This window comes from Momordica charantia (genome assembly GCF_013281855.1).
Source record: "Momordica charantia cultivar OHB3-1 chromosome 2 unlocalized genomic scaffold, Mcharantia_2.0 BLBB01000002.1, whole genome shotgun sequence".
In the NCBI taxonomy this organism is placed as follows: domain Eukaryota; kingdom Viridiplantae; phylum Streptophyta; class Magnoliopsida; order Cucurbitales; family Cucurbitaceae; genus Momordica; species Momordica charantia.
Window position 1 is genome coordinate 8431297 of NW_028275160.1, and position 16046 is coordinate 8447342.

Sequence of the window (16046 nt, forward strand, 5' to 3'; positions counted from 1 at the left end):
ATTAATATATATTTATTAAGTTAAAATCTTAAAATTATTTTAAGCAATTATGTTTTAATTTAAGTTTTACTCCTGAGTAAATATATTATAAACAATATATCTAAATTTATTCGTTGATTTTATTTAGCAATCAATAATTATCGTAAAAGAAATGTGTTTAACAAAATTAATCATTTTCATTCTATCAATTGCATCAATCTATTACCTTTTTTTAGAAACAATTAAGAATATACTTTAATAAATTAATTTATTACAATAGAATAATTAATTTAGGTAAATTTTTAATGTTTTATTAATTATAAATTTTATTTAAATATTTTGACTAATTTTAATTAATTTATGTTAATAAAATAAAGTAAATAATTACATTTTTTAAAAAATAACTTGTTGAGAAAGAGAGATGAAAACCTGGCACAAAACCCATGGACAAATCCATGAAAATAGGAGGGCAAAGAAAACTCTTGTCTATGGGAATAAAGATGCCTGGGAATAGCCTTATTCCCAGGAAAAGTTTTCAAAAACCTGTCAAACAAACAAAAGTTTTACTTAACAATGTTCATTCTCGGTTAAGGATCCTACGTTGAAAAGAAAAGGAGATGTTGCATAGATTTATAATAGATATAGGCTACTCTTCTCATTGTCAATTGCTTTTGAGATAGAACCCCATGAATATGGTATCAGAGCTTAACAAGCTCAAATGAGCATCCGATCTAAAAATGGATCGGGTCAAGATTGATGAGCCAAAGATCCCAAATTGAAAAGAAAATAGACCTTGCATAGCTACCGAGAAATGCTTGCCTCAAGCTTTGAGTATAGAAAATTCCTACAACCTACAATGTGGTCTCTAATAACTTGACATATGTGTTATATATGTTTTTAAAAACATTAAAAATCAATCTAAAAATAATATTTGTCAAATCGAGCATAGTTCAAGTGGTTAAGACACCTATTTCTAACCAAAAGATCATGAGTTCCAATCCCCACTACACATGTTGTGCTCGAAAAAAAATCTAAAAATAATATCTCATTCATGGTGATGTCAAATTTCGAATATTGAAAAAGTTAAAAGGGCCGGGATAGAGAGATTTATTACACTAAATTTATACATGTTTTCGAACATGGGCTATATTGTATTCTACTGCAAACTTTGCTTTATCTCAAAACAAAACCTAAACCTCTTTGAAAATGCATTTTACATGGTTGCCACATCCTTTTCTCAATAGCATTGGCACGCCATGAAGCTACAAACCTAGTGTCCGACGATGACATTAGTCTTGCCCGGATAGTGTTAAGGATGCCATATTAAAAAGAAAATGGACTTTACAAAACTTTATAATAGAGCTCATGAATATTAATATGGTATCAGAACCTAGAAAAATAGCATCATTTCCAGAAATTGGAGCTGACTAAAATCAATGAGCCAAAAAGAGCCACAATCTTCAAAGGACATGTTAAGATCCCATATTGAAAAGAAAATTGACCTTATAAAGATTTATTATAGACATAGGCTACACCTCATAGAAAGGACAACGATATTCTCGAATATCTCTACACAATTGTTCGATATTGTCAAACCCTCATGGTTTTACTTTTGTTTTCACCCAAAAGGTCCTCTATATACCATGTTATCATCACATTCTCTAGTCAATGTGGAACTTTGTTTGCAGTCTTTGTCATCCTAATAATCCTCCCCTCAAACAAAATGACAATTGTATCTTGCCTAAAATAATCATGATAACGAGAGTCTACTCTTATCGAACACGTCTAGATAAAGCATTGCTACACAGATCACATTGTGGAAACCAAGTGTCGACGACCACTATCGCACCCTCAATCTCCTCCCCTCAAACAAAGCTATATCATTATTCCTATCAGTCTATCCAACTTGATAGATACATGTCTTGCTAGCTCACACTTAAGCAATTTGCCCGGGTGACTATAAGAGGCATTATTCCTATCAGTCTATCCAACCAATTGCAATTTTTGTCTGATTTGGAGATTCATCCACAATTTTCATAGTGACTATAAGACTCATAAATCATTATTATTCGACCTTTCGAGGATTTCCTCCACACAACTAGGTTCAGATCATTGCTCTAATACCACTTGTTAAGGACAACGGTACTCCCAAATATCTCCATAATTGTATGATATTGTCCACTTTTGGGCATAAGCTCTCATAGTTTTACTTTTTGTTTCACCCTAATAACCTCGAGATAATTGTCCTCACTTATATACTATAAATCACTCCCTAGCCAATGTGGAATTTTATTTACGATGCACCTTTGTGAGAACCTAATTAAAACGCCCATACACCTTCGTGAGAACCTCTTTATAGATTTCGATCGAGCTCAAATCGAGCCAAATTGATGACTAGGTTACATTCAAATAATTCAAAAACTGAATAGATTATAACTCCAATATAGTTCATTGATCATTTTGAGCTGGGTTAATTGAATTCCTTGAAAGTTTGAGATTTTTTGTACACATCATGAAACACTTAAATAGTATACTATATATCCACTCATCAAGAAAATAAATGAACAAAACAAAGTCGATTTTCTTAATGATTAAAATAATTTTTAAAAATATAAAATAGAAGAAGGAAATTAAGTGAAATAAAATGCTTTAGTAGGACGAAATATCAAAGACGCGTGAAAGTTGGGCTGTTTCTTAGAACAAACTTCACTTCACCACGTTCAAATTTGGCGCGTAAATGCCAGTTGTATATTATTATTTTTATTTTTATTTTTTGCTTAGGTGCGCGAAACGTGAATAAGCCTTTTCATTACAAAAAACCAAGAAACCACATCGCTAGCATTACTATTAAATAGCTGTCTTTTCCTTCAATACTCATAAATTTTCTTGTTTTGCTTAATATTTTAATTTATTATATATTTCCATTTACAATAATAATTATCAAGATTTCCTCCATTTACTTTTCCATCTCTACACTTTATTCCTTCCCATCTGGATATCTTCACATTTCCAATTTTAAAACAAAAAGAAAATCGTAATTGGGTAGCCTTATTTTCAAAAATATTTATAAAGATAATTATAAAATCTAAATACTATTTTGGTCCGCATGCTTTGACTTTGATCCAGCATTTTAATCCATTTTGGTTCTATCTACTTTCAAAATATCAATTTTAGCTCATACGATTTTATCTTTTATTCATTTTAATCAACCTACTTCCCTACACTTGAAAAAAGAAAAATAAAATTTTTTTCTTATTTATAAAATTTTAACATAAATTTTATATAAAGTGGAAACTCTTTATACAAATTTATTGTTACATGTAAAAAAATTAGTTAGTGAAGTGCCATGCTAAAATTTCGATCGAAATAAACTAGATGGAAATGAAAATGAGAATATCAAAATAGTAACTTTTAGAAAGCACAATGACAAAAATGAACCTTTAAAAAGTACCAGAACTAAAATGAACAAGTAGTTAGATATCATATTAATCAATTAAAATTCCATATTAATCAATTAAAATTTCTCTAATTCATCGATTTAAACTTCTGGATTCATTGTAAATTATTTCATTAGAGCAAGATTGGTAAATTATTTCATTAGAGCAAGAGATTCTGTGTTCAAATCCCTAATTCTATTTTAAGTCATTAAGCAGTTGAATGTTATAACCTTGAATAATTCAAACAACAAACAAGGAGATCAAGTATGCATAAAGAGTATAAAAAAATAAAAAAGAGTCACACAGAACTGTTAAAATGGGAAATTGAGAGTGAAAAGATTAAAAAAGATTGGCTGTATTAAAATTGATAGTGAATCTTCAAGGATTACAAAAGAGAAGTATGTACCTAATCTGAGTTTATCAGTTCAAAAACTTTGTGAAGACAAAGAAAGAATTCAACAAAAAGAATTTTGGGTGACAATGAGAAAGAAAATCCAATGGACTCTCAAGGGAATGTGAATGAACCTCCAATTTGATTAGTTCCTGATGGAGGACTGATGGCTACCCAAAGAAGAGAAATGGTGATTGCAATGAGCCCTGACCACACAAAAACAATGGTAGGTGTCCTCCCTCTTCTCCCCATCAGCCCTTTGGCAAAAGGGTAGAGATGAGCCAGTACCCAGAAACTGAAGAAAACGCCTCCGATCAACCGGCTCCACTGCGGTATAACGCTGTATATCGTTCGACTGAACCCGACCGCTATCGCGATTAAGTTGGTTATCATGATGGTGATTGGTGGTATCATTAAGGATGTCCATTTCACAACGTAGAGATCAGCAAACTCGTCGTCTACATCGTCACCTCCCGATTTCGATGTCAAGGTGAAGGATATTTCAATCCCAGCAATTACTTTTAGCAGACCCTGAAGTACAGCAGCCAGATGAGCACTTGTGCCACCAATCAGCCAAAACTGCTCATTCCTCCACCACTCTTCTAATTCGATACCAGACCATCGGATCTCGAGCACGGCAAGCATGCACAATGTGAGGGTGATCACCAGAAGGTATGTAAGAAATGTGACGTTAAGTGTTTGGACGATGAACTGGCCTGAAAAGAGGGAAAGTGCTGGTAGGAAGCAATAGACAATGAGGAAGATTGAAGTGAATGGGTAGATTCCAACGTTTAAGTAAGCTATTCTTTGTAAGAGTTTCATTCTTGGACTGGCAAGGATGGCATTGTTGCGGGAGAAGAAGATTTCAACTGACCCGGTAGCCCATCGAAGGACTTGATGGAGCCTATCGGTAAGGTTGATCGGAGCTGTCCCACGAAAGGCGTCTCGTTTGGTTACACAATAAACTGATTTCCATCCTCTATTATGCATTCTATATCCAGTGACCACATCTTCGGTAACAGATCCATAAATCCACCCGACACGGTTACCCCATTCGGTCTTATCTTCGTACCAACAAGAAATGACACTGATTGCCTCTGCAACCGTTGAAGCATCGAGAAGTTCACGAGGGATGGTGAGAGCACCCGGTGGGCGTCCGTGTTTTATTGCTGGGTGATCTGCCAAGGGACGGCCTTGATACTCTGCAACTGGGATTGAGTCAATAAGAAAAGTAGAATTCCCAAATCTTTTAGGGAACAAAGAGAGATTCATTTCCTCATCATCAGAATCACCCATTCTCAAAGCTCTGCTCTCTTCAGGGGTGCTTGCAACTGATGTGTGCTTCTTGCGCTGGCCGAAGCAGCAACTACAACAACCGGGGTGATGCTCTTTCGATCGGGGTGGATCGAACCCATATAGGGAAACCCTCCTAAAGAGACATCCCGTTCCGACGTACACTGGTCCTTGAAGCCCATCAAGAGCTCGCATGTTAACATCAAAGAAAACAGTATTGTGATTTGCATACCGATCAGAAGGATCAATGCCCTCGAATCTTTGAGGGAACTGGACATAGCAAAGGCGATCGCCTCCACGATCCATCATGAAGCACATTCCTTCTCTCATTGCCTGGGAGTTGTAGATATAGTGGTCACAATCAAGGTTGAGAATGAAGGGACCATTAGACATGATAGCTGAGGCTCGAACAAGAGCATTCATTGCTCCTGCCTTCTTGTTGTGATCGTAGCCTGGTCGTTTCTCTCGAGAAACATAAACAAGCAATGGAAGACGAATATCAACCTCAGAAAGGTCAATAAGTTTTTCATCTTCAACGGTTCCATGAAGAGGTTCGTCACTAGGTGGCTTCAACATCACCTACACCAATACACAATACACAAACATGATCGAAAGCACTCCCAAACATAGCTTTACATAATTTACGTGTTTTTAAGCAGTAATATTCGAGTGAATTCGGCCAAGTACCTGTATTATACCAGCATGGTCACCCTTTGAGTGCTCAGATGATGGTTGCAACCAAGTCCCTGGCCAATGGGTTCCATCAGCCATCCATGTTGCTTTAGGGATCTTCACACTCTCTATTGGTTCATCAGCACCAATGTTTTGTCTTTGAAGCTTCATAGCTTTGATCTCTTCTCTTGCATGATAAGCATCTGACCGACGCCGAATAGAATCTGGAAGTCCATTTATACGGACTTTAAACTCATCATACTCACGCTTGACTCGTCTACGGTCCTTGACGAAATCTGGCCGTACTTTGTTCTTGAAGGGGTCTCTCTTCAAGTTAAAATAAGACTCAGGATTGCGGGGTTCGATGTTATGCTTTCGGCAGAAAGGAACCCAAATATTAGCAAAGCTTGCAGCTTCAGCCATGGCCTCAAAAGTTAGAAGTGCACCTCCATCATCAGAAACATAACAGGCAAGTTTTTCAACTGGGTAGTCAGCAGCTAGAATGGAGAGGATAGTGTTTGCAGTTACAAGAGGCGGTTCCTTTTCGGGATCTGCGGTAGAAACAAACACATCTATGCCAGGGAGATCAGATTTCCCAGTAGGATTACTCGGGCTAGGCATTTCGAATTTCTCCTTCAACACATTAAGATCTGTAGCTCTATTTATAGGGCACAGCTTTGGCAGTTGATCAAGAAGCCAAGAAAAAGCAAACCAAAGTTCACAAACAATAGACATGGCCCAAAGCCAGTATGCATCAGTATTTGGATGACTCACCCTCCAGGCCAAAAATAACCCAAGAACGACCATCCGAACAACGATCAAAAGCCTGTAAACAACGATGTCCTTCTGGCATAAGATGTCATAAATCCAAAATTAAAGCACAACAATGACATAGCAACAACATACTATACTAGAATGTCACTGCCACTTAATCAATGGTACAACATACCTATATGGGCTCAAAATAGCAGCAGGAATTTTGAGTTTTCGTGTAAGTGGCCGCCATGGTTTATTCACAAACTCCATGGGCTCAACTTCATCGTTGTTCCCATTGGTGAAACCCTCGTCCTTGGGCCATATAGCATTCCCATAGCCATAAGTTCCCCTAGTTTCAAACAGCCACCTATTGTGATCAAATTCTCCAACCCCAGTTTGGCTTCTCATTAATCCAGATTTAGTTGACTTCATCAATGACAATCTTCTCTCCATCTTTGACATTGTAACTGGTGGAGGAAGTGGAAGAGGTCTTCCATGTTCAACAGCCACTTCATCTAGATCCGTGTTCTTATACGGCTCTTTGCAACCCGGGCAAATTCCACCCCCTGTTTTAACTGCATCGACATAGCAATCTCGACATATCTTGAAATCACACTCACAAGGGAGAATGTCATTTCCACGTTCATCACTCATAACCTTTGCATCACACCCAGGTATAGAACACGAAGATCCTTTCGTACCAGCCATTTGGGGATGTGTTGCTTCGGATTCAATCACTTTGTCCATCAAATGAGCTCGTGTGACGCTGTTGAACCCACCCGTAAACAGCGAATTTGAGACGTATTGCTCTTCAACCTTCTGTGAGATTGAGGGATCCATTGGTTGATTATCAGGTGTGGGAGGAATGTGCACAGTATAGTTCATAAAGTCACCACTCCCAAGTTCACTATCAAGGTCATCCCTCGAGTAGCTAATATAGCGACCTGAGGAAGTTCTCCGCCCAAACGTCACAGTTGGTGGAAGTGGGGGCTTCTGTGCCTCAGATGCATCAGAAGCTGTTGACAAACTTGAATGGGTCGGTTTGAAAGATTTTGATGCCATAATCAAACTTAGTACAAGTTATTGAGTTCTATCCAGCAACTGCAGAACAAAGAGACAGAACTCTATTACATTTTATCATAAACTCTCAACACAAAAACTAGTAAAAAAAAAAAAATCCCCAATTGCCAAAGGTAAATAATGATTCATAATGCACTGTTTGGATCAACTGAGATGGATTGTTTTATCAGGCTCAGGCAAGTGAAATCTTGACTGCATAAAAAATCGTGACACAAGAAAGGATCTAACATTTCTAGTCTTAACAATCTGATGCATTTTCCTGCAACCAAACAGAACCTGAAAATCTTTGAAGTCCATGCTAAGTCAAAATCCCAGAACTAATACATGCAACAGATCATCAATACACTTGAAAACCTCTATAGAATAAGAGAAACAGAGTTCTCCAAAAACACAAAATCATTCATTCAACCAAGAAAAACAGAGCTATCAGTTCCCAAATGAACCAAGCAACGTACCCAAAATTCAAAATAGTGTGAAGAACATTCAAAATCATATATACCGAAACACCCTTCAAATCATCCTTTTTTGGGTAGCCGAAAAGAAGATGGATCAAAGAATATTTTTCAGAGAAAAACCACTAACATAAAATAAAATGCACGTCTCCCCAAGCAAACAACAATCTCTCTGCCCCAAACAATCGGACAATGTCCTAACAAGAAACATAAGTTTAAGAACTTTTGAACATACCTCCTCCTTCAAGACCAGAAAAATCCCAGTTCAGAGCAGCCTAAAAATGGTTGAAAACGATGGAACTCAACGCCCTAGCCTCTGCTACATTGAGAGAGGACAAGAAAATGGCGTAGAAGAGAGAGAGAATGAGGGTCGATCGTGAGGAGGACTATGAGCACTAATAGAGCATGATTGAACGGGAAAAAAGAAGAAAAATAAGACTTAGTCGTGACTCGTGGGGAAGATTAACAGCACTAATTGACCATGATTGGAGCTGCCCTTGAATTATTCCATTCCCAAATTTTATATACACAAAAAAAAAAAAAGAAAACAAGTCCCAAAAACCAGAAGGAACTGAAGCTTCAGCCTTCAGGTGGGCTATTTCTTAACAGTTCATATCTCAGCAACCGATGCTCTGTTTTCCCACTAAGAAACAGCTATGGCCGCTGAGATTGATTCAGATTTGACCCATATGGATTTCGTATTGGATATTAAATTCGAGAGTGAAGCAAATGAAGGGAATGGAAAAAGTCTGGAGCTTTGCGTGTCAATGGTAGGTTTAAGCGCGGTGTGGACAGCATGGAGAGAAAAGTGGACTTTTTACTACGCGGAGAGAGAGAGAGAGAGAGGGAAAATGATGGATTGGATTCGGTAAAATGCAAATATACAAGGCAACCAGCGTTTTACAATTTTATTTTTTTCCATTTTCGATTAGCAATTTTAATGTCACTTTGTCTATTTCCTATTTTAGTTTATATTTGTTACCCAAAAGATTTTTTTTATTCACTCCATTTGAGATATATATCAATTACCTGAGTTATGACTACACAAAAGAAATTTTAAACAATATTTTTACCCTCGAATTATATATATATATATTTAGTACATAAATTGCGGAGATGGAAATCTAACCCCGACTTCAAAGAAAGAAGTAAAGTGCTTTAATCGCTTAACTATATATATATATATTTTAACATTCTCAAAATGATATAGAAATTTTAAAAACAACCCAAACAAGTTTTTCTTTTTTATTCTCATTTTCAATTTGTTCCAAAGCATAAATAAAAAGATGGTTTTATCATACTTGAATTTATGGATGTTGGAGTTTTTCAATTCATTTTTCTTTATTAAAAACAAAGAAACAAAAACATTACTAAAACAAGCATTTGTATACTTATTTGGTTTTGATTCTTTTAAGATTACAATAGGTTATTTTAAAATGTCATATTGTCATGGGTATAAATCTTCTACTTACACGTTGTACTAAAAAAATAAAAATTGAGTAATTTATTTTAGTTGCTCAATTTTTAATTATTATATTTTAGTCTTCAAAATTGGTATAAAAAATAATATTTTAGTTTTTTTAGTACGACATGTAGGGTGAATGATCGAACTTACAGTCTCTTAGTTGGAGATATATATCAATTACCGATGAATTATGCTTTTGACAAAAATTAATATTTTAGTTATTGTCATTGATTTTCATGAACTATTTTTGAAAAGAATCTATACGTACATTGAACCCAAGGAATTGATATGCTACATGTGTGGCCTCATATATACTTATTCATGTAAACATCTACTCATCAATTAAGTAAATAAAAAAAATGCACACTTGGCATCAACTAAACTAAATGGTAGTTTAACAAAATAAAGGACAATAACTTAAATAAATTTTTATGCCAAGTTTAGATATTAAAACAACATATTTGAGAGTTAAAAAGGCCAAAATAGAATTACTACTCAAGTTCAAAATCAAAGTAAGATTTAAAACATTAAAAAAAAACCCAAAAAATTATCTAATAATTAAAGTATACACTTGCTCAAAATAAATAAACACAAGTATCCATTTAAAGTTGAATTTGTCTAATAAATTATTTATGGTCCATTTCATCTTGATATTATGAATAATTTCAAATTAATTAAGATTTTGTGGGATGAAGTTTTTGTTTTTGTTTCTTAAAAATTAAATTTGTTTACCGCACCACAAGATTACGAGTTTGAACCTCCTCCAATCACACATTTCATTACATCATTATATTTTTCAAGTTTTAACAAAATTTAAAAAAAAAATACATATTTTATGAACTACTTTTTAAGGCATATTTTTGATTGAGGGGATATATCTTAAGTTGAGACAGGTTGAAATTATTCAAATTTTATTCTTTATTTTGCATTTTTTTCATATATTTAAGTACGTGACTGTTTTATATACTTTATTTTCAATTTTAAGATTTTAAAATTGCATGTAATTTTTTGTAATAAAATATAGGTATTTAATAACAAGTTTATGTTTTTTAAAAATTTATTTTTGTGACGTATGGCACACTCATACATTGTTTGATGAACCCATCAACTTCGCATAAAAAATACATTGATGTAGAATATTCACTAAGTTTCTTTCTAACTTGTCTATCTAAATTACACTTGCAACCCTAATTTTTCCATTGCATTTTCTAGATTTGCAATATCGTGACCTTTGTACTGTACTGTCACATATTCAACTTTTTAAATTAATTTCCTATCCTTATTAAGGAGCTCTTCAATGAATATAGTTCAACGGACTAAGACACATATCTTCAAAAAGATCGTGAGTTCGAATCCCCCCTCACTTATTGTACTGAAAAAAAAAAAAGTCTTAACATAGCTTACAACTAGTATTTAGATTTGAAACAAATTTTTAGAACTTGCAATTTTTAATTTGTCATCATTCCCCATCCTCATAGTACTAAAATTTATTTTTGCAAGGATGAAATGAAAATTCATATTAGATATGTTACGCACAGACCAACTATCCAAATCGATTTTTGAGTCACTCTTTGGATTATGTTAATTAAAAGGCTACTAATATATACATGTGTATTGTGTAAGATATTTGAATTGAGATGTAAAAGTCTATTTTAATAAGCTTACTCTTCCTAATTAGTAAATATCACGTACGAAATCCTATTTAATAGCGGACTTTTCTATATCAACAAAATCTACCATACATATAAAGGATGACAAAGAATCATTAACTTACCATCAAAAGTTACCGTTATACAAAAATGACTATTTACAAGTTCCATAGATCAAATTTAATAACCTAAACAATCTTAGTGTTTATTAATATTCATGGGTTCTGCCATAAAACTAGACAATAAGAGGGTAGTTCATGTTTATTATAAACCATTCTAAGATTCATTTTCTTTTCAATGTGAGATCCTTAACCATGTTTAATGTTTTGCATTTGTTTTTTTTTTTTTTTTGACAAAATTAACTTCTTGGATTTAGATTCACACCTATGTTAATTCAATTTTTACGGGATGTTTAAATGTCAAATTATTATTATTGTGTACTATGAAAAATAAATGATTATTGAGGAAAGAAAAAAAAGAATGGGGACAAGGAAAAGTGAATGGGAGGCATGATTTGATGACTAGGAACCGAAAAACATGCAATTAAAATATTATTATTTAAAAAAAATGGAAACAGAGGGCGAAAGAATGTGACTGTCAGGAAACGCGTCGATCCGGTTATTTATTAATTATTATTATTATTATTTGCAAAAGAATTATTATTATGATTATTATTTATCAAACGTGGATTCGATTGAGCTGTGTGAAATTGTGAATGCAAGCTGTTTTGTTGCGAAAAACTTGGCTTGGATTTCAATTAATTTTTTTTTCGGGTTTAAAATGTAGAATACAAAAATAATAATTTAGATAAAATATTACAAAAGCAACCATAAAAATAATAATTTTGATAAATTAAAAGATAATATAATATAGAGAGAAAATTAGTTTGGTTTCTCAACATATACCATGAAGTCGCTTCACAAAATAAGATTAATAATAAAAATTAGTACACACTTATAATTAATATCGACTTATGCATACAAAATAAGATTAATAATAAAAAATTAGTATAAACTTACAATTAATATTGACTTATGCATAAAAGAACGTTCTTATTAATTCTTATTAAATCATGTCGTAATACTTGATCAACTTCTACTTTAATTGAATTTTTTCAAAAACAAACTCCTTTAGTTTTATAAATCACCGTTTGAACTCTCTTAAATATTAAGAAAATTACTATGGAGTTAATATATATATAAAATGACTCTCTTGCACTATTATCCTCAAATTACCATCCATTAATATCATCTTATTACATTTATTATTTATTTTTAAAATATATTATTTCCTAAGTGAATTAATTACAAGTCATTACACTGTCACAAGTAATAATAAAGAAAAAATATTTCAAGTTCTTCGAAGACTAATTTCTTTTGAAAATATTTGCAATTCATCTGTGTGAACCGTCAGTTTCAGGTAGAACAACTATTTTTGAGAGTTGTGAAAAATAAGACTCAACTCAACAAAAGCAATTTATTGAAAACTATACACCTCTACTATGACTTAGCTTCGAAAAGTAATATACAACCACCCAAGTGCACCTGCATTTATTTTTGCAGGCTGAGTAGAACTCCTATTTGAAATCGGTAGTTATTTATGAGTTTAGACTAACTTTTACATATATCTATAAAACGTTAGAATTTTAAGAGTTCAGACGGCTTCGGTAGAGATCCATCAATAAACCTATAGAGTTTAAGAGACTTGAGAATGGAGGTCGGTCAAGCTCCAGAAAACGGAAGATTAACGTGCGGTACGCTACGCCCGACAACTCATCGAAAATTTTTAAGGGCAAATTTAAGAACTTTTACGAAAAGTTGTAAAAAGTTTTAGATAGGTTCAATGACACAAAATTAAGTTTAATAGAAAAAAGTAGAAGTTTTGAAGAGAGAAAAAAAGTTAAAACAAAGTTTTACAAAGGAGGAAATTCTGTGCATAAAAAAAAATTATATAAATGGAGAAAAGTTCCAGCAAAAACATTTAAAGCAAAATAATTAGAAAATGATGATTTTTTTCTTTTTAAATGTTTGAAAGAGGAAGATGAAAATAAAAATTTTTGAGATAAAGTTAAAAGTAGGAAAACACTTTAGAGAGAAAAATGAATATGAAATCTAAATCAATTTTGTGAGGAAAAAGTTAGAAAGATAGAGACACAGAATAAAACCTTAATCAGAAGCTTTTGAAGAGTCTAAAAAATTAGAAAGAGAGAAAAAAAGCGTAGAAAATGAAAAACACGATAATTTTATAGAAAAAGTTAAGAGGGAGATGAAAATGAAAAGAAAGTTAAAAGGTGGAGAACATTTTAGAGAGAAGAAAAGATATGAAACGAAATCAATTTTGCAACAAAAAAGTTAGTAGGATGGAGAAACGAAAATAAAAATCTTAGAGAGTCTAAAATTTGAGAGAGCATTGAGAATATATATATATATATATATATTGTTGATGTAATTTATGGTAAGCTGGTCGGATCCGGGGTCGGTGAATCGAATCGACTGCCGAGTGACCAATGAGAGGTTGGGTCTAGTTAGGAGAAGCCAAGATCTGGTAGGTTGTGAGCAGGAGAAGGATTAGATCTTGTCGTTTGGGAGTTGAGCCGAAAGCGCCCTGCAAAAATAGAAGGTGAGTGGATGCCGACGTGATGCCGACCTACCACACTTTAATGCTTAAGTCAGTATATGAGCTTAAGAGGAGAGAAGTAAATAAAGAATGATGTACCTGGAAAAGTCGGAGACCCTTTCTATTTATATTTTTTGGTGGCAGGCCCAAGTGAAGGGAGGCGATCAAAGCCAACTCCAATACTATATTCCGCTCTATAATGGGATCAATAGATGCAAAAAAAAAGGTACGGTGAAACTCAAAGTGGTACCATATTGGTGGTGGCTCAATATGGTGCCCAAAGATGGGTTGGCGACCCAATGGGCCTCAGAGCCCTCCCCCAGCTTTCTATTGTGCGGCACGGGGCTTAATGCCGCACAATAATTTGTCAGCTTACATGGCTATGTGCGCTGGCCTTGAGTGAAGGGTTGGGCCTTTTTGGGCCCAACTTCTTTTATTTTTCTGAGCTTTAGTCGGTCGAATTTGACCCCTAATATATGTTTTGTGAGATAAAAATAAAAGTTCTAGAGATAAAAGCTTGTAAGAGTGTAAAATTTTGGGAAAAAATTTCGGAGGTTGGGAAAAAAATTTAATAGAGAAAAGTTATTGAGAGGTAAGGTAAATTAAAATTTTGAATGGAAAAGAATTAGAAAATATAAGGGCAAAAGTTGTAGAGAGATAAGAAAATGGTAAAAAAAAAAAAGGTAACAGAGAAAAATTTTAGACGGAAAAAAAAGTTAAAGATAAAAAATGATTTAGAAGAAAAAGTTAGGGATAAAAACTTTTTTAGTGAATAAGAAAACGCGAGTAACAAAGATTTTGGGAGAAAACAGTTATAAACATATGAAGGGAAAAAAATTTGAGAGAGAGAAATTTGACGAGAAAAGAATATTTAAAAAATGTTGGGAATATTTTAAAAAATAAGAAAAGATTTAGTGATGAAAATTTTAGAGGGAGTTAAAGGGGAAAAAACATAAAAGAGAGAAGAAAGAACCTTAGGGAGTAAGAAATAAAAAAATTTGAGAGAAAAAGTTAAAAAGAGAAGAAATGATTTAGAAAATTACGGTAAAAAATTTAGAAGAGAGAAAATTTAGGAGAGAATATTTTAGAGCAGTTAGAAAGAGATTAAAAAAAGTTAGAGAGAAAAAAGTTGGACAATGATAGACAAATATTTTGGATAGAAAAAAACTATTGAAAGAATTAGGGACAAAAATTTTGGAAATATAAAAATTAAAGTTAGAGAATGAAGAACAAATTTGAGAGATAAAAAAAGTGAGAAGGGATGGGACAAATTTTAGAGAGAGAAAAAAAAAAGTTGAAAGTCATGAAATAATATTTTTAGATTGAGAGTAAATTGAAAAACATAAATTTAGAAAGAGTCGGAGAAAACAAATTTTAGAAAATGATAAAACTTTTTAAGAGAGAAAAAAGTCATTGAGAAATAAAAATTTGGAAAGTAAACTGTAAAACAAAAATTTAGAAAGAGTTGGAGGACACAAATAGTTATTAAGATTTCCTCTTTTGATTTAATTATTATCTAAATAGTTATTTCTAGTAGGTATTGATGTAACCTTTATCTGTAACCTTTATCAAATTTTACTATTCGTGTTCTTTATTTGATTTCCTCCCAAATTAAAGCTTATAATTCAAGACTAACAAGCTAAAAATAAAGGATGAACTAAAAATAAGCAAGATTTAAAACAATATCAACTTAAAGACTAAAAGAGAAAACGTAAATAAGTTAAGAAGGAATGTCTAAAGCTAAAATGATCACTCCGAGATGATGAATGAAGAGAATGAGTTGCTGAATTTATTGGGACTCCAAGGTGGTTAGGAGGTTGAGAGCTTTCTGGAGAGCCATCCATTTCAAACACTTTTGGTTGGTTAGTTGTTGAATTGACAATCTTTAATGCATGGAAGACACGTGGCAGAGCTTGGAAAGGCTTCAAATCACATCAAACCGTGCGTTTTACATTAAGGGTAATCTTGGGATTGGGGAAGGTGCCAGACGCCTAGCTCGAAATTGTTCTGCACAAAAGTGTAATTTCCGTTAGAAATCAACTCTAAATGATGTAAAAACGTCCTATGTGCATGTATAACCTAAGATAATTTAAAATGAAAGGTTTTGGATAGTATAATAAGCTTCGGTTTCTGAGTTTAAAACGTTAGAAAACAACACACATTTAGCTTTTTTTTACCCTTATGAACAAGAGAAATCAAGAATCTATATCTCGTGGGTTTAGTGATAGTGTTTTTCAAGTGTATAATACATAGTAG

At 33.2% G+C, this 16046-nt stretch overlaps 1 protein-coding gene across 1 annotated transcript; it reads right to left on the reverse strand.

Moving 5' to 3' along the window:
- Window positions 1-3755: 3755 nt before the first annotated feature.
- Window positions 3756-8816, reverse strand: LOC111017205 (cellulose synthase-like protein D3). The gene is made up of 4 exons (XM_022292882.2): window positions 8296-8816; window positions 6722-7629; window positions 5788-6598; window positions 3756-5679 (listed from the first exon to the last, which is right to left on the reverse strand). Exons 2-4 carry the CDS (start codon window positions 7588-7590, stop codon window positions 3922-3924), a joined length of 3438 nt encoding a protein of 1145 aa, XP_022148574.1. The 5' UTR covers window positions 7591-7629; window positions 8296-8816; the 3' UTR covers window positions 3756-3921.
- Between the last annotated feature and the right edge of the window lie 7230 nt (window positions 8817-16046).